We start from the raw sequence: 18848 nt of genomic DNA on the forward strand, positions 1-18848 counted from the left end.
TGTGGTTTTTGCCAGGGTTGTAGGACCTACGATGATCATATCTGATTTTTCACAGTTTAATTTGAGGAAATTAGCTTTCATCCACAATTTCATTTCAGTGATGCAATTTGTCAGAGTGGAGTGAAGTTCAGTATTAATGGATTTGGAGGAGATGTAAAGCTGAATATCATCAGCATAGCAGTGGAAATGTAAACCATGCCGACGTATGATGTCACCAAGGGGGAGCATATAAAGAATAAACAAAAGGGGACCTAACACTGAGCCTTGGGGAACGCCTTGGGACAGTGGAGCAATGGCAGAACTACAATTGTTGAAACAGATGGACTACAGTCAGTAATTGTAGAACTACAAAGTGCTTCTATATGGTAAGTGGAGCTGATAAAATGGACAGTGAGGTGGTTTTAATGTTATGGCTGATTCTGATTTAGTTTCCTACGATGAGATTCTGACGTCATAACTGCACCTCGGCCTCCGCTCTGTATGACGTCACCTCTCCGCCCCTTTCTTTCTCCACACACACACACACACACTCACCACCCCCGATTCAGTAGAAGCTCACTCATCCCACCACCGAGCCTAGAGAGCGCAGCAGAAACTCCAGCTCCTGACATGGCTTCCTTCTTCTAACATCTCACTCTGCTCCAGCTTCAGGACTGAAACTGCGGGATTACTGACACATACAGAGTCCTGGGCGCCGGTGTGGCCATTTCAATCTGAACCATAAGAGGTAACAGAGACAGCCAAGCATCCGACACAGAGCCGAGGTTTCTTTATTAAAGCTTCTTCTGAACTGGAGTGATGAGGGGCAGTTGGATGGTACTGACTCTTTCGGCGTTTTGCCTACTGGGAGGAACGGTGAGTTCTGATTCCATTTCTGATTCTGATTGATCCATCATCTAAAAACAAACGTATCTACAAAACAACCCTGTTATATAGTATTCATTAGAATAAAACCATGTCTTCTTTTTTTTAGAGAACATAAAAGAAACTGGTTAGAGTGGTATTTGTTTAACTGGCTTTCATTACATGTATATAAAACTGGACTGTAATGTGATGTACCAAACACTTTTTGCGTCTTTTACTCTTACTGTTGATGAGTAGGGTTCATTTTTATGAACTTGGTTCTTAGGTTCCTTCGGGATCAATAAAGTGTCTATCTATCTGTCTATCTATCTATTCAAGGCTCTTCGTGGTGAAGCACTCACTGTCCATTTTATCAGCTCCACTTTGTTACCCCCTTTCACCCTGTTCTTCAATGGTCAGGACCCCCACAGGACCACCACAGAGCAGGTATTATTTAGGTGGTGGATCATTCTCAGCACTGCAGTGACACTGACATGGTGGTGGTGTGTTAGTGTGTGTTGTGCTGGTAAGAGTGGATCAGACACAGCAGCGCTGCTGGAGTTTTTAAATACCGTGTCCACTCACTGTCCACTCTATTAGACTCTCCTACCTAGTCGGTCCACCTTGTAGATGTAAAGTCAGAGACGATCGCTCATCTATTGCTGCTGTTTGAGTCGGTCATCTTCTAGACCTTCATCAATGGGCACAGGACGCTGCCCACGGGGCGCTGTTGGCTGGATATTTTTGGTTGGTGGACTATTCTCAGTCCAGCAGTGACAGTGAGGTGTTTAAAAACTCCAGCAGCGCTGCTGTGTCTGATCCACTCATACCAGCACAACAAATAATACCTGCTCTGTGGTGGTCCTGTGGGGGTCCTGACCATTGAAGAACAGCATGAAAGGGGGCTAACAAAGCATGCAGAGAAACAGATGGACTACAGTCAGTAATTGTAGAACTACAAAGTGCTTCTATATGGTAAGTGGAGCTAATAAAATGGACAGTGTGTGTAGAAACAAGGAGGTGGTACCTCCTGAATGTTAGGATCTTCTGACCAGTTGCTTTTAACTGTTCCACACACTCAGACTTAGAGGGTCCAAAGGTGACCGGGCTTCTCTGTGGCTGCCCTCAAACTATGGAACAGCTCACCACTTTTTATTAAGGTGCCCACTATTTATTTGCACCGGCTGTTGGGTTGTAGCATGACTTTTTCTGTGCCAGCTGATTTGTATTTTGTTATTTGTCTTTTACTGTATTTATTTCATTGATTTGATTTATTATTGTTCTGATTTTATTGTACAGCACCTTGGACGACACTTGAGGTCTTTGAAGGCGCTTTATAAATAAACCTGACTTGAATTGACTAATTGAGACTATAGCTGTTCCTAGTTCCCTGGAAACCAGTTAAAATCTTATTAAAAGTTTATTTTCCTACTTGTAAAGGTCTCTAGAAATCGCCACACAATCTGTCGCTGTCGAATGGAAATGATTTAACCCTTTAAAGCACTCGGATTATAGTGGCTGTTTAGACATACATTTTATTTCCCCTTTTGACAATGTATTCATATAATGAAATATCAATACACACTTTACTTTAAAAAAAAAAACTGTGTGTGTGTGTGTGTGTGCATGGTCAACCACTCAACCAAGTATTCAACCATGTTTAATTTGCTTTTGCTCCATACACTGATCAGCCAAGACATTTGGACCTATTTGCCTATTTTGTAACATCTGTGTGTGTTATTGCAAGGAATATTTTATATGTTGGGCAGATGATAGTTCACGTGTTAAAAGCAACATATATGGGCAGCCATGAAGACCTGGGTGACTTTAATGAGGGCCAAACAATGGAGCTTGAGCTCACAGGCAGCTGTGGTGGGTACCCACTGACAGTGGTCAGACGATGGACAAGTCACGAACCACCGACAGGAGTTTGGGTGGCCTAAATTTATACGGTCATGAATGTTTGGTCATCTGTACTGACCAACAAAAAGGTTCTACTGTGGCTCAGATTGTAGATCATTCATAGTTCCTACGCTAACTGCTGTCCATAGTCAAAAGCAGGGCAGTGATAGCTCAGTGGTTAAGGTACTGGACTAGTAAACAGAAGTTGCCACTGTTGGGTCCCTGAGCAAGGCCCTTAACCCTAAATTGCTCATCGTGTTCAGCTCATTGTGTAAGTCGCTTTGGATAAAAGCGTCTGCTAAATGCTGAAAATGAAAATGAAATGAAAAGCGCATACATTGGGCATGCACACATTGGGAGTGGTCGACTGGTCTGACAAATCCTGTTTTCTCCAAGTTTGTGTGGATGGTCAAGCACCTATGCGTAATGTTACCACTGAAAAGATGGCATCAGGATGCAGGGTAGGAACGTACAACTTGCAGCATACAGAGGTCCTGGTATAAGATACCACAGGACTGCTTCAGATGTCTAGCCAAGGCATCATTCGTGAAGATTTGCATAGTGACCAGAAAACAGCAGGAACAAGAGTTACACAGTGATTTATAAGTAATGACCTACAGTCCAATCGTCTCCATCCCTGCCGTCCACACAAAACCTTTCTGTCAAAAAGAAAGAAAGAAAGAAAGAAAGTGGATGTACATTGAAAATGTACGCACATATTTGGACAAATTAGAATAGTTATGATCCAAGAACACCACACTTACACTGAAATACATATATGGGAGCAGAATAATATGGGACTGCTTCTTCACTGTAAAATATGAATATGGGAGCAGCATGATATGGGCATGCTTCTTCACAAACAGCGCTGGAGCATTACATGTCATTTTAGAAAACATTAATATAGTGGTGTTCCAGAATAATTTGAATGTCTTAACCAAACAACAGCCACACTCATAAAGCCAAAGTAATGTTAGATTGGTTTCTGAAAAGACGCTGAAGGTGTTCATTGGCTAATCTTCTACTTTGAAGACTTGTGAGTCAGTCAGAGGAACCCTCACAACAACGAGGAACCAAAACACGAGCTGATTTTAGCAGTTATACTGCCAACAGCTTGAGATTATTATAGTGATGTTATTCATAAGAATACGGTACAGTGATTTCACATACTTCCAACCTACACCACAGTCCAGATGTTCTCCTCTTAGTGGTTAGCAGATAGCAGAACTCAGTCCAGCTTCCACATCGATACTCTACTTCACAACCAGACCTAGTGTAGAAAAAGCGATGATCCTGAGGATGAATTTAGCGTAAAATAAGCACAATCAGGTAGTACATGTAACAATAACAGGCTAACATCTCTGTCCACTCACTGTCCACTCTATTAGACACTCCTACCTAGTTGGTCCACCTTGTAGATGTAAAGTCAGAGACGATCGCTCATCTATTGCTGCTGTTTGAGTCGGTCATCTTCTAGACCTTCATCAGTGGTCACAGGACGCTGCCCACGGGGCGCTGTTGGGTGGATGTTTTTGGTTGGTACTCTATTCTCAGTCCAGCAGGGACAGTGAGGGGTTTATAAACTCCAGCAGCGCTGCTGTGTCTGATCCACTCATACCAGCACAACACACACTAACACACCACCACCATGTCAGTGTCACTGCAGTGCTGAGAATGATCCACCACCTAAATAATACCTGCTCTGTGGTGGTCCTGTGGGGGTCCTGACCATTGAAGAACAGCATGAAAGGGGGATAACAAAGCATGCAGAGAAACAGATGGGCTACAGTCAGTAATTGTAGAACTACAAAGTGCTTCTATATGGTAAGTGGAGCTAATAAAATGGACAGTGAGGAGGTGGTTTTAATGTTATGGTTGATCGGTGTATAATTATGTGCAGTTTTTAATAAAAGTAAATTCTCTGTAAACATCTTAGTCTCTGTGAGGATTGTTCTAGTTTTGTCCTCGACCTCATCAAAGAAAGAAAAGGACAATTTAATTGGTTGTTTTACTTCATTAAGATGTTAAAAATGAAACAGAGACAGTAATCAATAGATTGTTGGGTTTTTAGTGCTTTGTACTGAGTTTGTTTAAGGCCCTGACCTGTTGCACCATGTCGCTGACATTATGTGCGTGCTAATCATTTATGTTGAATAAATAGTCTCTTCTGTAACATTCAGAAACCTCTGTCCCCGTTTACCCAGATGTTCAACACCCAGATGTCATTCTTATTGTTTCTGCATTGAGGTTTTGATCAGTTTTGATTGGACGTCAGCAGAGCTCTGCTAAAGCAGTTTCAGTCTTTGTAATCGAGACGCGCTGGAATTGCCAGCAAGTCTCCTTATGGTCTCTTTGGATTTGTTTTTACTTTTCTTACATTATATCTGGAACATTTCCTGTCCATTTAAGATCGCACTTCCTTTTCCTTCTGAGTCGGTAGTTTAGTTAACTTGGATTTGAGAGAAACTGACATGAAGTTACCCTCTTCTGATCCAGACTGGTTAATCATCCAGATCCTTAAAACAATATTGCATAATCGATTAGAATCAAAAGCTGAATCTGCTTTTATTCCGAGTTAAACACTGATTTGTTTGTTTGATGTGGAATTTGAACTGTATTAATTTGTTTGGAAATCTGACATGGATGTTCCCAGCATAATAACCTTGTTTGTTTTTTAGGCTTTACTGTACAATTCTACTAAATTAAAGTCTGTATTATTAAATTCTATCATGAGAAATGGTTTTCTGCGGCAGAAGTGAAGGACATTGTTATTTAGTATATATTATATAGTGTTTAGTATTTATCTGGTATGCTTAATATGGTAGGCCAGCTCAATCTGGGTTGGTACTACCAAACAAATTACCAAATTATTATGCATTTTTCACTAATTGATTTTCCTACCAAATCTAGTCATATCCAATTACCTGTTTTGTATCTTTGTCTCTACTGCTGCAGACGTCCACTCCTTAAAAATGTGTTCAGTACAGAGATGTTCACAAGTCACAAAGTATGAGTCCGAGTCGAGTCACGAGTCTTTAGACTAGAGTCCGAGTCGAGTCACGAGTCAATATAATCCACACAAAACATATATTGGAAATGTAGCGTAGAAATAAACTAATAATCTGTAAGTGCAGATAAACAACAACAGATTAGCGAGTGTATTTAGCCATTTTACTTCGTGCCTTTACTTTCCTAGTCATTGTGTGAATAAATGTAATTTCTGTAATAAGAAGGCTCCAGTTAAAAGCTTCAACTGATTTGTTTTCATTGCAAATTACAGCACAGCGGCCAAAATCCCAAACACAGCAAAAAATCCATAATACTGCTTACCTTAGCTTCTGTTCTTCCAGATACTATTACATTTATAAGCGTGTGTCCCATTAGGAATAGAATCCGTTATTTTGTAAATGTGCTTATAATTAAAAACCTCCAAACTTTTCCCGGTTGTGAAGTAAAACACTAGAAAGCCGATCAAGCGTTTCATTACCACGTCATCTGTGTGATGCTGCAAACTGAATAAATACAAATAACAGCATTTCTTACTAACAATTACAATCAGAAGCTCTGATTGGTTCAGAAAGCGGTTCTTACAATCATTAGCGCCAATTCTGTAGGAGCGTTCCATTCACATGATCTGTTACTGTGAAGTGCACTACGTAGGGTATTCCACCATTTTAAGTAGGGAGCGACGCTTCATCACTACACCACACTACACAAGTCATTTTTTGCAAGTCATGAGTCTAGTCCGAGTCATTTGAAACGAGTCTGAGTTAAATCAGCCAGCAGAGGTCGTAACTGCAGCAGTCATGATGAATCCCCTCTGGCACCCGGCCTGCTCTTAGCAGAGCTGAGATTCGAACTTGCGAGTTTGAGACGTCATTTCTGGCGTGGTAGTGCGTTCACTATGTTACACTGTTTTTTTTTCATATTTATTTATGCACTTTCTTTCATATTTCTCCCGATTTTAGCGTAGTCAGTTTGTCTTCTGCTGCTGTGGATGCCTGATTGCAGTCGAGGTGGGTATATTGCTGCTCACGCCTCCTACGACTCGTGTGCAGTCACTCTGCACAGGCACTTCTATCTGCTAATCAGGGTTCTTGTACAGCGTTTGAAGACCCGATCATCCCTTCTTAGCAGACATGGTGGCCAATTAGTGTCTACTGCAGGCACTGGCACTTATGCTCGCTAGATGGTCGACCGGTGGCAACACCGAGTTTCTAACCGAGGAGTTTAGAACCTCGGCGCTGGTGTGCTAGTGGAATATCCCGTTGCGCCACCTGGGCGCCCACTATGTTACACTGTTGATATAAAACTCAGTGATGTATATAAGTTTATATTTTGATTGTGCGCTTTAAGCTTGTCGATTATTGTGTAACCGTCAACTAATGACAGTCGGTTATTGGTTAAAGGAAGTTGACATTATTTACATCACAAATACTGGCTCATCTCATGTGTGTTTATTTAATAAAGCTGGTAATCAAATGGCACATTATTCTCACAACCTATTAAAACAAGTTTAACTTCCTATTATCTATTAATCTGATTACAGTTCTGTCATTCACATTTAGGTCTTATTAGGACACCAATACGCCTGCTAGCTCCTTCTGTCAAACTTAGGTCTGATGTGGAAATGTGGGTGAATTCTTTTAGACTGACAGAACCGTTAGAAACCACAAACTGAACTGAAATAAAAAAGGGAAGCTTTTTATGATTTAGAACTTTGCTCTTAGTTTTTGAATGCAATGCTACAGGCACCCATTCACTGTAATGTGACATTTATGGTGTTTTCATTAACAGCTTTTGAACCGATTTCTGACCAGTCAGCATCTGGAAAAGGCTGACAGCATATCCTGAGCATAACGCAGAGAGCTGGGAAATGACGACTTTGTAAAATGGAAGGGTGTTTGGGATGAAAACGGCGAGCCACAGGGGATTCTAAAGCTTCTTGGCTCTCGGTCCTCCGTCCTTTTGGTTAGCTGAGCAAATGGAAAGTTATTTAGGAACTGTTTCTGGGAGGTGAAGTGGAGAACAGGACTTGAAGAGAAACTTTGGGGGAGCGGACGTGAAATAGTTAGGACATTATGGGAAATGCAAATAATAAGTTTCTTACATTTACTTTGACTTTTATTTGATGTCAGACAGGATGAACCTGAGATATTTCATGTTTTATCTGCTCAACTTCATTTCATTTATTAATAAACATCCATTCCTGCATTTCAGGCCTGCAACACATTCCAAAAAAAGTTGGGACAGTAAAGCATTTACCACTTTCACCATACTTAAAAGACATTTTGGCACCAAGGAGACCAAGTGATTTATTGTTTCAGCTTTTATTTTGTCTCGTTCTTCCTGCACACACGTCTTAAGATGTGTAACAGTACAGGGGGTCGTCGCTGTTTCAAAATTCTTCACATGTTCTCTAATGGGGACAGGTCAGGACTGCAGGCAGGCCAGTCCGGTACCCGTACCCTCTTCTTCCATGTCCACGCCTTCGTAATGTGTTCAGCATGTGGTTTTGCATCGTCTTGTTTCTTTTGTACCAAACCATGATTACAATCACCTGTTTGGAATCACAACATTATTGAGTTTTTCCCACCTCATTATTAGCCCTAAATTGCCCCCGTCCCAACTTTTTTTGGAATGTGTTGCAGGCCTGAAATTCAGAAATGGATGTTTATTAATAAATGAAATGAAGTTGAGCAGATAAAAGATGAAATATCTCAGGTTCATCCTGTCTGACATCAAATAAAAGTCAAAGTAAATGTAAGAAACTCTGTGTTTTATTTTATTTGCATTTTTCATACTGTCCCAGCTTTTTCTGATTTGAGGTTGTAGAATTATTCGAGCTGAATGCATACGAGGCATTAATGGGGGCTGTAAGGATGACGGAGTGGGGTAGTATTCTGGAGCGGTGGGCTCAGTGGGGTTAACATTATGGTGGTGATAAAACTGTGGTTTAAAGAGCACTCAGTCGGTTTCACTACAGGCTGAAAAGAGACCTGGAATGGATTGTTTATCAGTCAGAACAAGGATTTACCGTATACACCCAACACGGTATAGTGTTTCAAATCTGCAGTCCATTTATCCGACGTTTAAAGAGGGAAAATCTCTTCTAATAGAACCTGACAGACAATCAGGTCTTTCTCTAGCATTCCAGTTCTGGATTCTTTTAGAATAAGTAGTTCCTCTTGTGTACCCTGATTAGTTTTGTTTGGATGTACTGCTGCTTTCCACAAAGTTGTTTATCTTTCCATAAGTTTTCCTGGGCACATTAGGCAAGCGTGTTGACATAGTCGAGTTGCTGTGGATATAGAACTGGGGGGGAAATGCTGACGTGTGACTCCCCCGGTCCTCCGCTAAGCCCTTATATGGCTGTTCTTTTTCCCCCACCCCAGATAAATGACACCTCCACACCAGATGTTTTTTGTGAGATGCAGATGTTCTTTCTCTGTCGTAGTAGCATGTGTTCCCAGATTTATTCATGATTGTACTAAACAGGAATGTGTAGAGAAGCAGCGTAATGTTGTTTAGATGGTTGAATTGTGCTCAGCTTATTACGTAAAGTCTTCAGAGAAAGTGAGTTCACCGAAAAGATAAAAAGTTGAATTTTATCAGCTCCACTTACCATATAGAAGCACTTTGTAGTTCTACAATTACTGACTGTAGTCCATCTGTTTCTCTGCATGCTTTTTACCTGATTTCACCCTGTTCTTTAATGGTCAGGACCCCCACAGGACCACCACAGAGCAGGTATTATTTAGGTGGTGGATGATTCTCAGCACTGCAGTGACACTGACATGGTGGTGGTGTGTTAGTGTGTGTTGTGCTGGTATGAGTGGATCAGACACAGCAGCGCTGCTGGAGTTTTTAAATACCATGTCCACTCACTGTCCACTCTATTAGACACTCCTACCTAGTCAGAGACGATTGCTCATCTATTGCTGCTGTTTGAGTCGGTCATCTGCCCACAGGACGCTGCCCACGGGACGCTGTTGGCTGGATATTTGTGGTTGGTGGACTATTCTCAGTCCAGCAGTGACAGTGAGGTGTTTATAAACTCCAGCAGCGCTGCTGTGTCTGATCCACTCATACCAGCACAACACACACTAACACACCACCACCATGTCAGTGTCACTGCGGTGCTGAGAATCATCCACCACCTAAATAATACCTGCTCTGTGGTGGTCCTGTGGGGGTCCTGACCGTTGAAGAACAGGGTGAAAGGGGGTAACAAAGCATGTAGAGAAACAGATGGACTACAGTCAGTAATTGTAGAACTACAAAGTGCTTCTATATGGTAAGTGGAGCTGATAAAATGGACAGTGAGTGTAGAAACAAGGAGGTGGTTTTAATGTTATGGCTGATCAGTGTGCATAGCAGCGCTGCTTTCACATCATCATCACATGAAAATCTTCTTCCCCTTAAAGCTTCTTTGAGCGTCCAAAAAGAGGGAAATCAGATGGAGCTAAATCTGGACTATAAGCTCTCTCTCTTTAGGCAAGTTGTGTAAAGAGGCCAGTAGCAGCAGTCCTTATAAAGCTGCAGTAGTGCAGGTATTATTGTAGAAGACTGTGTGCAGTTAGGTGAGCAGTGTAAGTGTAGAGACTCAACAAGGATTAATTGTAAACAGGATCCTTGAAAATCCAGCGATGAAGTGATTTAATTTCATGTTTAATTTACCTTGCAAGTACAGCAGGACTGTTTGTAATTCAGTACCTCTTCAGTAAGTTTTCAAGGATCTTGACAATCCTGTAGAAGGTCCGTACTGTCGAATGGTTTCACCTTTATCTCAGTATATTCCTCATCCTACATGTTACAAATCCCATACTCGGGGAAGTACACGAGCATGCACTAGCTGAAGTAAATTCAGGCGTTTTTCATTTTTAAAAGCTCAGCCCTTTTCATTCCTCTGTAGAGGCTCATTGCTAAAATATTTCAGCTCTGAAGTGGCAGTGATCTGTAGATATAGAGGTCAGAGGTGAGATAAGTCCTCCTTCTCGGTGTGTGTGTGTGTGTGTGTGTGTGTAAGTTTATAATCTCTGCATGGACTTTTCTTTTTGTCAGGATTTCTGATCCCCCTTTTACCCTGCTCTTCAATGGTCAGGACCCCACAGGACCCCCACAGAGTAGGTATTATTTAGGTGGTGGATCATTCTCAGCCCTGCAGTGACACTGACATGGTGGTGGTGTGTTAGTGTGTGTTGCGCTGGTATGAGTGGATCAGACACAGCAGCGCTGCTGGAGTTTTTAAACACCTCACTGTCACTGCTGGACTGAGAAGAGTCCACCAACCAAAAATATCTAGCCAACAGCGCCCCGTGGGCAGCGTCCTGGGACCACTAATGAAGGTCTACTTTATTTGTATTTAAAGTATATTTTTTGTGAAGATTTTTGTACATTTAAGATCATTTATAGCATTTGGCGCACACCCTTATTCAAAACAATGTTTCAGCAGTTGCGGGTCAAGGGCCTTGCTCAGGGGTCCAACGGTGGCAACTTGGTCCATGTACCTTTGGTCATTCGTTTTTCACTTCAAATCCCAAAGCTGAAAAATGGGAAAATTGGGCGTTATTAATTTTTCGTTTTAAGATCAAAAAATCTAATAACAAACAATTTTCCGAAATCAACATTTTCTATCAGTTCAACCAGAAATAATCACACAAGCGTGTGCACGCGCTGACGTCTGTATATGCTTCATATAGACAGTGTAAATAAAGCACAAGTGTTGAGAAGACAGAGCATAAAGTAATAATAACGTTACGCCGCGTCCCCTGTTCTGACTTTTGTGTCTGCCGTATTTTTTCCTGCCCTTGTAATTCACACAAGAACTATTTGTCCTAAATAAAAGGGCTATTCTAAGAAAAAAGAATGTTGTTTACTAACGTCTCACCGTCATCACAATATTTACATTAACATTTTTTTATAGTGTACAACTCAATTCTGTAATACTGGTGTAACTAATCGTACACGTCACGGTGTAACTATTACAACATTTAATGCATTTTAATCAGCGTTCTGCTTCATGCACTTTTATGAAAGAAACAGCGTTTACTAAAGATTAACTAAATAACCTTGAAATATATGTGATTGTTGTTGCTCCTTGTTTAGTGCAGAGTTAGTTTGTGCAGTTTTATAAATTTTTGAATGTTTATTGGCCGAGAACAAGAAATACTATAATATAAATAAATAAATGACGTCTCGGAGGTCAGACGATCATCCAGTATAAAACTAACATGATCACGGTGGTGAACAACGTCCAGTACAGAAATCACTTCCCCATAATGTTTGTTTTTTGCAGATAGAGCAAACATATGCATGAAATATACAAACACAAACGTCAGAACGACAGGGGACGTGGTGTTTTAATGTTATTATTACTGTTTCAACACTTGATTGATTTACACTCTCTATATATGAAGTACACGCTGCTTGTGTGTTTATTTCTGGTTGAACTGATAAAAAATTTTGATTTCGGAAAATTAAAATACCACCCGTTTTTCATTTTCTGCTTCTTTGTTATTTAATTTTTGATCTTAAAACGGAAAACGATTAATGCCCTGTTTTCCTGTTTTTCAACGTAGGGATTTGAAGTGAAAAACGAATGACCAAAGGTACACGGACCCAACTTAGCTGTGATGGGACTTGAACCAGCAACCTTGACATTACTAGTACCACCGCCCTGTGCATTATTAAATATAAGAAAAACACAAATGTTCGAGTATTATACTATATTATAACTTCGATCCAATTTTCTGTGTTTATACATCAAGTGTCCAATTAATTCTCATCCTGGGAGAGTTTTTTGCTTGTTTTTGTTTTCCTTCTACACCATGCCCTAATATAGCACAACCTCTGCACAACCTCTGCACAATTAGTGTCTATTAAAAAAGATTGATCATCTACGTAGTTAAAATCTAAACAGCATAAAATCTTAAGTGCCAGAATTGTCAGATTCTCTCCTCCTGGCCCATGTGACTGCATTTTAAAGGCGTCGCTCATCAACAGAAATGGACATTAGGACATGGACATGAAATCAGTGGACTATCACATTCCTTATTTTATGTTGGGGCCATAAGAGCCTAATCACGTTTATTTATACTAAACGTTAGGTAGCTGATACACCACACTGGCTAATAGGATTCGCTCTTAAAGAGTTTTTGTTTATTTCTTTAAGCTGAATATAGCTGAAACTTCTGGAATTGGCTTTATCAAAACTGACGTTTATTTAAGGACACCTGTTTAGTTTTTATTATTGGTCTGGATTAATTTAACAACTGGACACTGTTTCGGCTCACATATATTTATACTTCGCTTCCGAACCCACAAAGCCGTCAATCTTTTTTATAAAATAAACCCTTCAGAAGTAGATAGAAGAAATACTTTATTTGCCATATATACATATACAGATGTACAGTACAATGAAATTCTTCCTTTGCATATCTCAGCTTGTCTGGAAGCTGGGGTCAGAGCGAAGGGTCAGCCATCGTACGGCGCCCCTGGAGCAGACAGGGTTAAGGGCCTTGCTCAAGGACCCAACAGTGGCTGCATAGCACCAATCTTCCGGTTGATAGCCCAAAGCTCTACCCACTAGGCTACCACTGTCCCTGTTTATAGGTGTAACAAACACTTTGATTTGGCTGATCTAATAGAAAAAGAAACAGTTGAAATGTATGAATTAATTTATAAATTAAACATAACTATTGGCCAGCTGTTTGGTCACACATTTTCTCCTTGAGTCCTTGAGCTATAAATTGTCCGGGTGTGTAATCCATCTTCTGTTGGGTAGGTGAAGGAACATCTGATCTAATCTGATCTAATTTACATTTACGGCATTTACATTTACGGCTTTTTTTGTAGCACAGACCAGAGGGATTTATCATGACTGCTGTAGTTACGACCTCTGCTGGCTGATCGATGGTGCTGCACAGAGACGGGGGATAATGGAGATCAGTGCATGACTCTCTGTGTGCAGCATGGATCTACATATGAACCCGCTTTGTGCAGGTGAAAAGAAGCGGTCAGCTGCTGCACACGTGTCGGAAAGGGAGTGTGTTAGCTGTTGGGCCATTGAGCAAGTCCCGTAGTCCTCACTGCTCCATGAGCGCCATATGATGGCTGACCCTCCGCATCTACACATGCACTGAATCGTTTTAAATATTTAACATTTATTTTAACGGCGTCCGAGGGGGAGGGGTTGTATATTCGCCTGAACCACACTCCTTCCGACGTGTGCGCAGTCCACCAATCCCTTCTTATGGATTTGCACGTGAGGTCGGCTTCACGTTGGGAGAGCTCTGCACTCTTCCGGGTTCTGTACAGGCACCCTGGGCAACCAAGGTCCTTACACAGCGTTTATAACCCCACCCCTTAGTCCGGTCTTGGCCCAACCAGCAGACTGGAGGCCAATTTTGTCCAGTTGTACCACCTAGAGGGCGCCCAGCCGACTGGTAGCAGAGCGTAGATTCGAACCCGATGGTTCAAAATCTTGGTGCTGGTGTGCTAGTGGATTATCCTTCTGCACCCAGCGGTGCTATCATGTTTATTTTTTGGGATATACATATAATTCACTGTGGAATAAACACAGAAGGTGCAGCTGTTGTTTTGTGCCGTGTTCCACCTGCCTGAGCTCAAAATTTTTGTTTTTAAACTCACACCACAAACCAGTTGACTTTCCTTTTAGTGCTTATGTGCGGTGCATTGAATTTAACGTGATTGTGTTCGGTGTAGTGCAGAGTTTACTGTAATAGCGTCACAAATGTACCCAAGTAATACGACTGGGCGGTTTGACCAAAAATTTGTATCACGGTATATCACGGGAGGTTTTATTTTTTGTATGACTGGGACTTTTTATATGTCTGAGGCTGATTTTACTGTCATAAGTACATAGAGTATAAAACATTATTATTTTAGCATGTATATAATGAAGGTTTGAGGACTGTAAGCTTTGCTAGGCCCCACAAAATGACACAATATATGATGGAATCAGGACATGTGAAACAGGTGCAATAAATACAATGTTTATTGTTTACTTAATATTTAAGTATTATACAATTACCCTCAACTCTCCCTTTAACAAATAAAACCACGTTTGAAAAGTGGACGACTTTAAATATCTCTGATTCCAGTTCACTTACAGCGTTGGTTTAGTGACTGACCTGAAGTATTTTCACCCCGTAAGACAAACCTGGAATCCAGAGTTTTAATTATCGCTCTGAAAGCTTCTTCCTTGACTGTCTATAGAGGAATCGTGTCCTCGTATATGTGGATCGTTACTGCGTTCGTAATGTTGTTGTTTGTAACAGCCGTGGCTCGAAAACCGTGCAGTATGAAGTGTTTAACTCTGTTCTAAACTGCCCACACGCCTCATTACTTTGGCAGGTTCTTCCGGTGCATATTTGGTCCTCCTCTCTTCATCCTCCATCTGTTTTTGTTTATTTTTTTACTATATTGAGGAAAACTCTCTCATCTCTCATCAACACTGTCATGCTAATGCTACCTGGCTAACTGCTTAATCTCCACAGTGCTCTATAAGCGCTTTTAGCGGCAAACAATATTATATGATCTGCTGCCTATTGAAGCCACAGCTGTTGTATTAACTATGTTACGGTATGGCGGTATATGAAAAATCCATACCGTACGAGGAATCAAAGCCCAGCCCAACCAATTAATAATAAAAAGTGTGGTCCGAGGCTTACTGCCGTCACAGAGCCGTCTAACATCATACTAACATGCTAATATGAGTGTGCCTACAGCTTCTGAAAGACTGACTTGATGTGTGTGTTATTGTTTTTGCATTTGTCGTTTGGTTTTATGTAAAACAACGACTGTAACGTAAACTTTGGTGTGAACGGGTGCCATATAATGACAAATTGGCATGAATTAATCCTTTATTATTGATGAACGGGGGTTCAGGTGGGGCAGCAGTACATTACACTCACCCACTTCTGAAGGGATTGAGCATTTGAAACACCAGCGGTGCTATCGGCTGGTCGGGCTTCTACATGCAGGTGATTGGCTGTGGATGAGGGGTGGATTGGCGTCTTGTTCGTGGTGTCTATGTTTACATATATACATTTTTGGCATTTAGCAGACGCTTTTATCCAAAGTGACTTACAGTACGCTATCTAAGCAACTGAGGATTAAGGGCCTTGCTCAAGGGCTCAACAGTGGGAGCCTGGCAGTGGTGGGGTTTGAACCAGCAACCTTCTGCCTACTAGTCCAGTACCTTAACCTGTGACTTGTGACCCTGACTAGGATAAAACATGAGAATGAAATTAAATTAAAAAAGTATTTTATCCGTCTTAACGTCATAAAATATTGTTTTATTTTGCGTTCTGTTTAGTTTGGACTAACAGTGAACGTACGTGTGCTTAGTCCATCTGTGTGCAGTGATCCATGAGCTCAGTTCCAAAGGGAAATGATAAAAAAACCCTCTGCATGGAGTGGAGAGTTATTAATGCTCCGCTTCATTTAAACGTGTTGACAAACCTTGTCATAATACAAGCCGCAGCGGTTACTGGTGTGTACTGGTGGGTATTATTAGGAGTTATTTATCATCACTGACACAGTTAATTATAAATGGCAGTGCTTTACAGGGCTGGTAAATTTGTTTTGTACTGCTTTACCGTGTTATTAAGTCGCCCTGTCACGTTGCACCAGTACAAACAGTCCCTGTGTGGTCAGCTCAGGTGAGGATGACCTCTACAGATTGTGTGTTCGGAGTAATACAGTGTTTTTCTGTGTGTCGTCCATGGGTCACCTGGATGTGCCTGAGCTACTAACCTCAACAACAGTGCTTCCCAGTGTGAGGCCAAAAGTATAAGGACACATATTCCTAAATCTTGACTCAGCAATGTGTTCTCAATGCAAGATTTTACCATCTACCGTACATAATATTGTGAAAAGATTCAGGGAATCTGGAGAAATCTCAGTCTGTGTAGGGCACTACTGAATGTGCGTGGACGACACTGCATGGAAACCGTCATGCTACGCTGATAAATACAGCCACATGGGCTCGGGAGAACTTCAGAAAAATGTTGCTATTTAACACAGTCCGCTGTTGCATAATGAAATGCAACTGGAAACTCTATTACACAAAGAGAAAGCCGTATATCAAGCTATATGGAAACATAGCTGAGTTCTCTGGGCCTGAGCTCATCTGGGATGAACTGACAGGCTGTGGAAACGTGTGCTGTGGTCACATGAGTCCACGGTTCAGTTTGTTTTCTGGGAAAAAGGATCATCCAGACGTTTATCAGTGAAAGCTGCAAAAACCAACATCTGTCATGGTATGGTGGTGCATTAGTGCATATGGCATGGGTGACTTGCATGTGTGTGAAGGTAGACATGTTCCAAACTGTAGCTTCGGCTATATCAGCCACGTCCAACTCCACCAGTAGCATTCGAGGAGGGTATATTCGCCTGCTCCACGCCCCTTCTGACGCGTCTACAGTCCCTCAACACTTCTTTTTTGCCCTTGACTCTGTACAGGCGCCACAGTCTGCCAACCAGGGTCCTTACACATCGTTTGTAGACCCCACACACTTAGTCTGGTCTTTTCCCCACCCAGCAGACTCGGTGGGCAATTTTGTATGCTGCAGGCACTGCCAATTATGCCCGCTAGATGGTGCCCAAACGACTGGTTGCAGAGCCGAGATTCGAACCCTGGTAAGCTCAGTAACCGTCTACCCTGGTAGAGCTGCCCTGTGTCATATGTAAGAAAACTCAATACAAACTGTCACACGCACATGGTCCAGGCTATATTTCCAGTTCCCATCCAGAGCCACCAGTATGGGCACCAGAATTCCAAGAAAACCTTACCATTGTGCCAACTTGCTTAAAAGGGTTGAAAATGTTTTGGATTATTCTGCAAAATGTTAGTTGAGGACGGGACTAGATCATGAAGCGCCACCAATGCTTCATGCTTCATGGTTTTGTTTCCCCAAAAGACCCTGTCCTCACAATGTGGGGTTTAAATGTGTTAAAGCTTTATGAGCGTGTGCCACATCATTCAGGCTGCAGTAGGTCTGCTTTTATCCACTTTATTACCCCGTCCTCTTTTTCCTCTCCTCACCTCTCCGCTCTGCACGGCAGATAAATTAGAAATACCTCACATGACTGCAGTCTGAATAGGGAGCATTCATTGCTGCTCTGGACTGTACCGAATGTGCTCAGGGTGGAAGTGTGGACGCGTGCGAACGGGCGCAGGGTTTAACGTCAGTCACTGGTTAAGCTCTTCACACCCACTGCATTAAAAGCTCGACTGGCGTAATATCACTGGCACATCTGCATTCTTACGCTCGGCTTATGCTTCGCACGTTAGAATCGACACATGAACAAGCAAGCAGCGATGATCTCTCCTGTGGCCGACGTTAACTTCTTTAATTGTTATGTGCAAATACTTCTTCAACACTGTTGGGACAAAATAAGTGTGAAAATAAGTGTGAAAATAAATGTGAAAATAAGGCAAAATTTGTGTGAAAATAAGGTAGAAATAATGCAAAAATAAATGTGAAAATAAGGTGAAGAATAAGGTGAATATAATGTGAAAATAAGTGTGACAATAAGGTGAAATAAGAAAATAAGTGTGAAAATAAGGTGATGTGTGAAAATAAGGTAAAATAAGTGTAAAAAATAAGGTGATAAGTGTGAAAATAAATGTGAAAGTAAGTGTGAAAATAAGTGTGAAAATGAGTGAAAATAAGGTAAAATAAGTAAAAATAAGGTGATAAGTGTAAAAATAAGTGTGAAAATAAGTGAAAACGTGAAAATTAGGTGAAAATAAGTATGAAAATAAGGGAAAAGATACAAATAAGGTGAAAATAAGGTAATAAGTGTGAAAATAAGTGAAAATAAGTGTAAAAATAAGGTGAAAATAAGTGAAAACGTGAAAATTTGGTGAAAATAAGTATGAAAATAAGTGAAAAGATAAAAATAAGGTGAAAATAAGTGAGAATACGTGAGAATAAGTGTAAAAGGTTAAAATAAGTGTGAAAATAAGATTAAAAGTGTAAAAATAAGTGTGAAAGGTGAAAATAAGGCAAAATAAGGTGAGAAGTTGATAGAATATTGCAGGTACAGTGTTTTACCATGTGAGAGAATCA

At 41.1% G+C, this 18848-nt stretch overlaps 1 protein-coding gene across 1 annotated transcript in view; it reads left to right on the forward strand.

The window, feature by feature from the left end:
• Positions 1 to 562: 562 nt before the first annotated feature.
• The window catches only part of LOC134309962 (syndecan-2-A-like), a 35123-nt gene continuing 16837 nt past the window's right edge, over positions 563 to 18848 (forward strand). The window contains exon 1 of the mRNA XM_062991454.1: positions 563 to 855. Coding sequence (XP_062847524.1) covers positions 799 to 855 — 57 coding nt within the window. The 5' untranslated portion in view covers positions 563 to 798. The remainder of the gene's footprint in view (positions 856 to 18848) is intronic.

This window comes from Trichomycterus rosablanca, chromosome 3, assembly GCF_030014385.1.
Source record: "Trichomycterus rosablanca isolate fTriRos1 chromosome 3, fTriRos1.hap1, whole genome shotgun sequence".
In the NCBI taxonomy this organism is placed as follows: domain Eukaryota; kingdom Metazoa; phylum Chordata; class Actinopteri; order Siluriformes; family Trichomycteridae; genus Trichomycterus; species Trichomycterus rosablanca.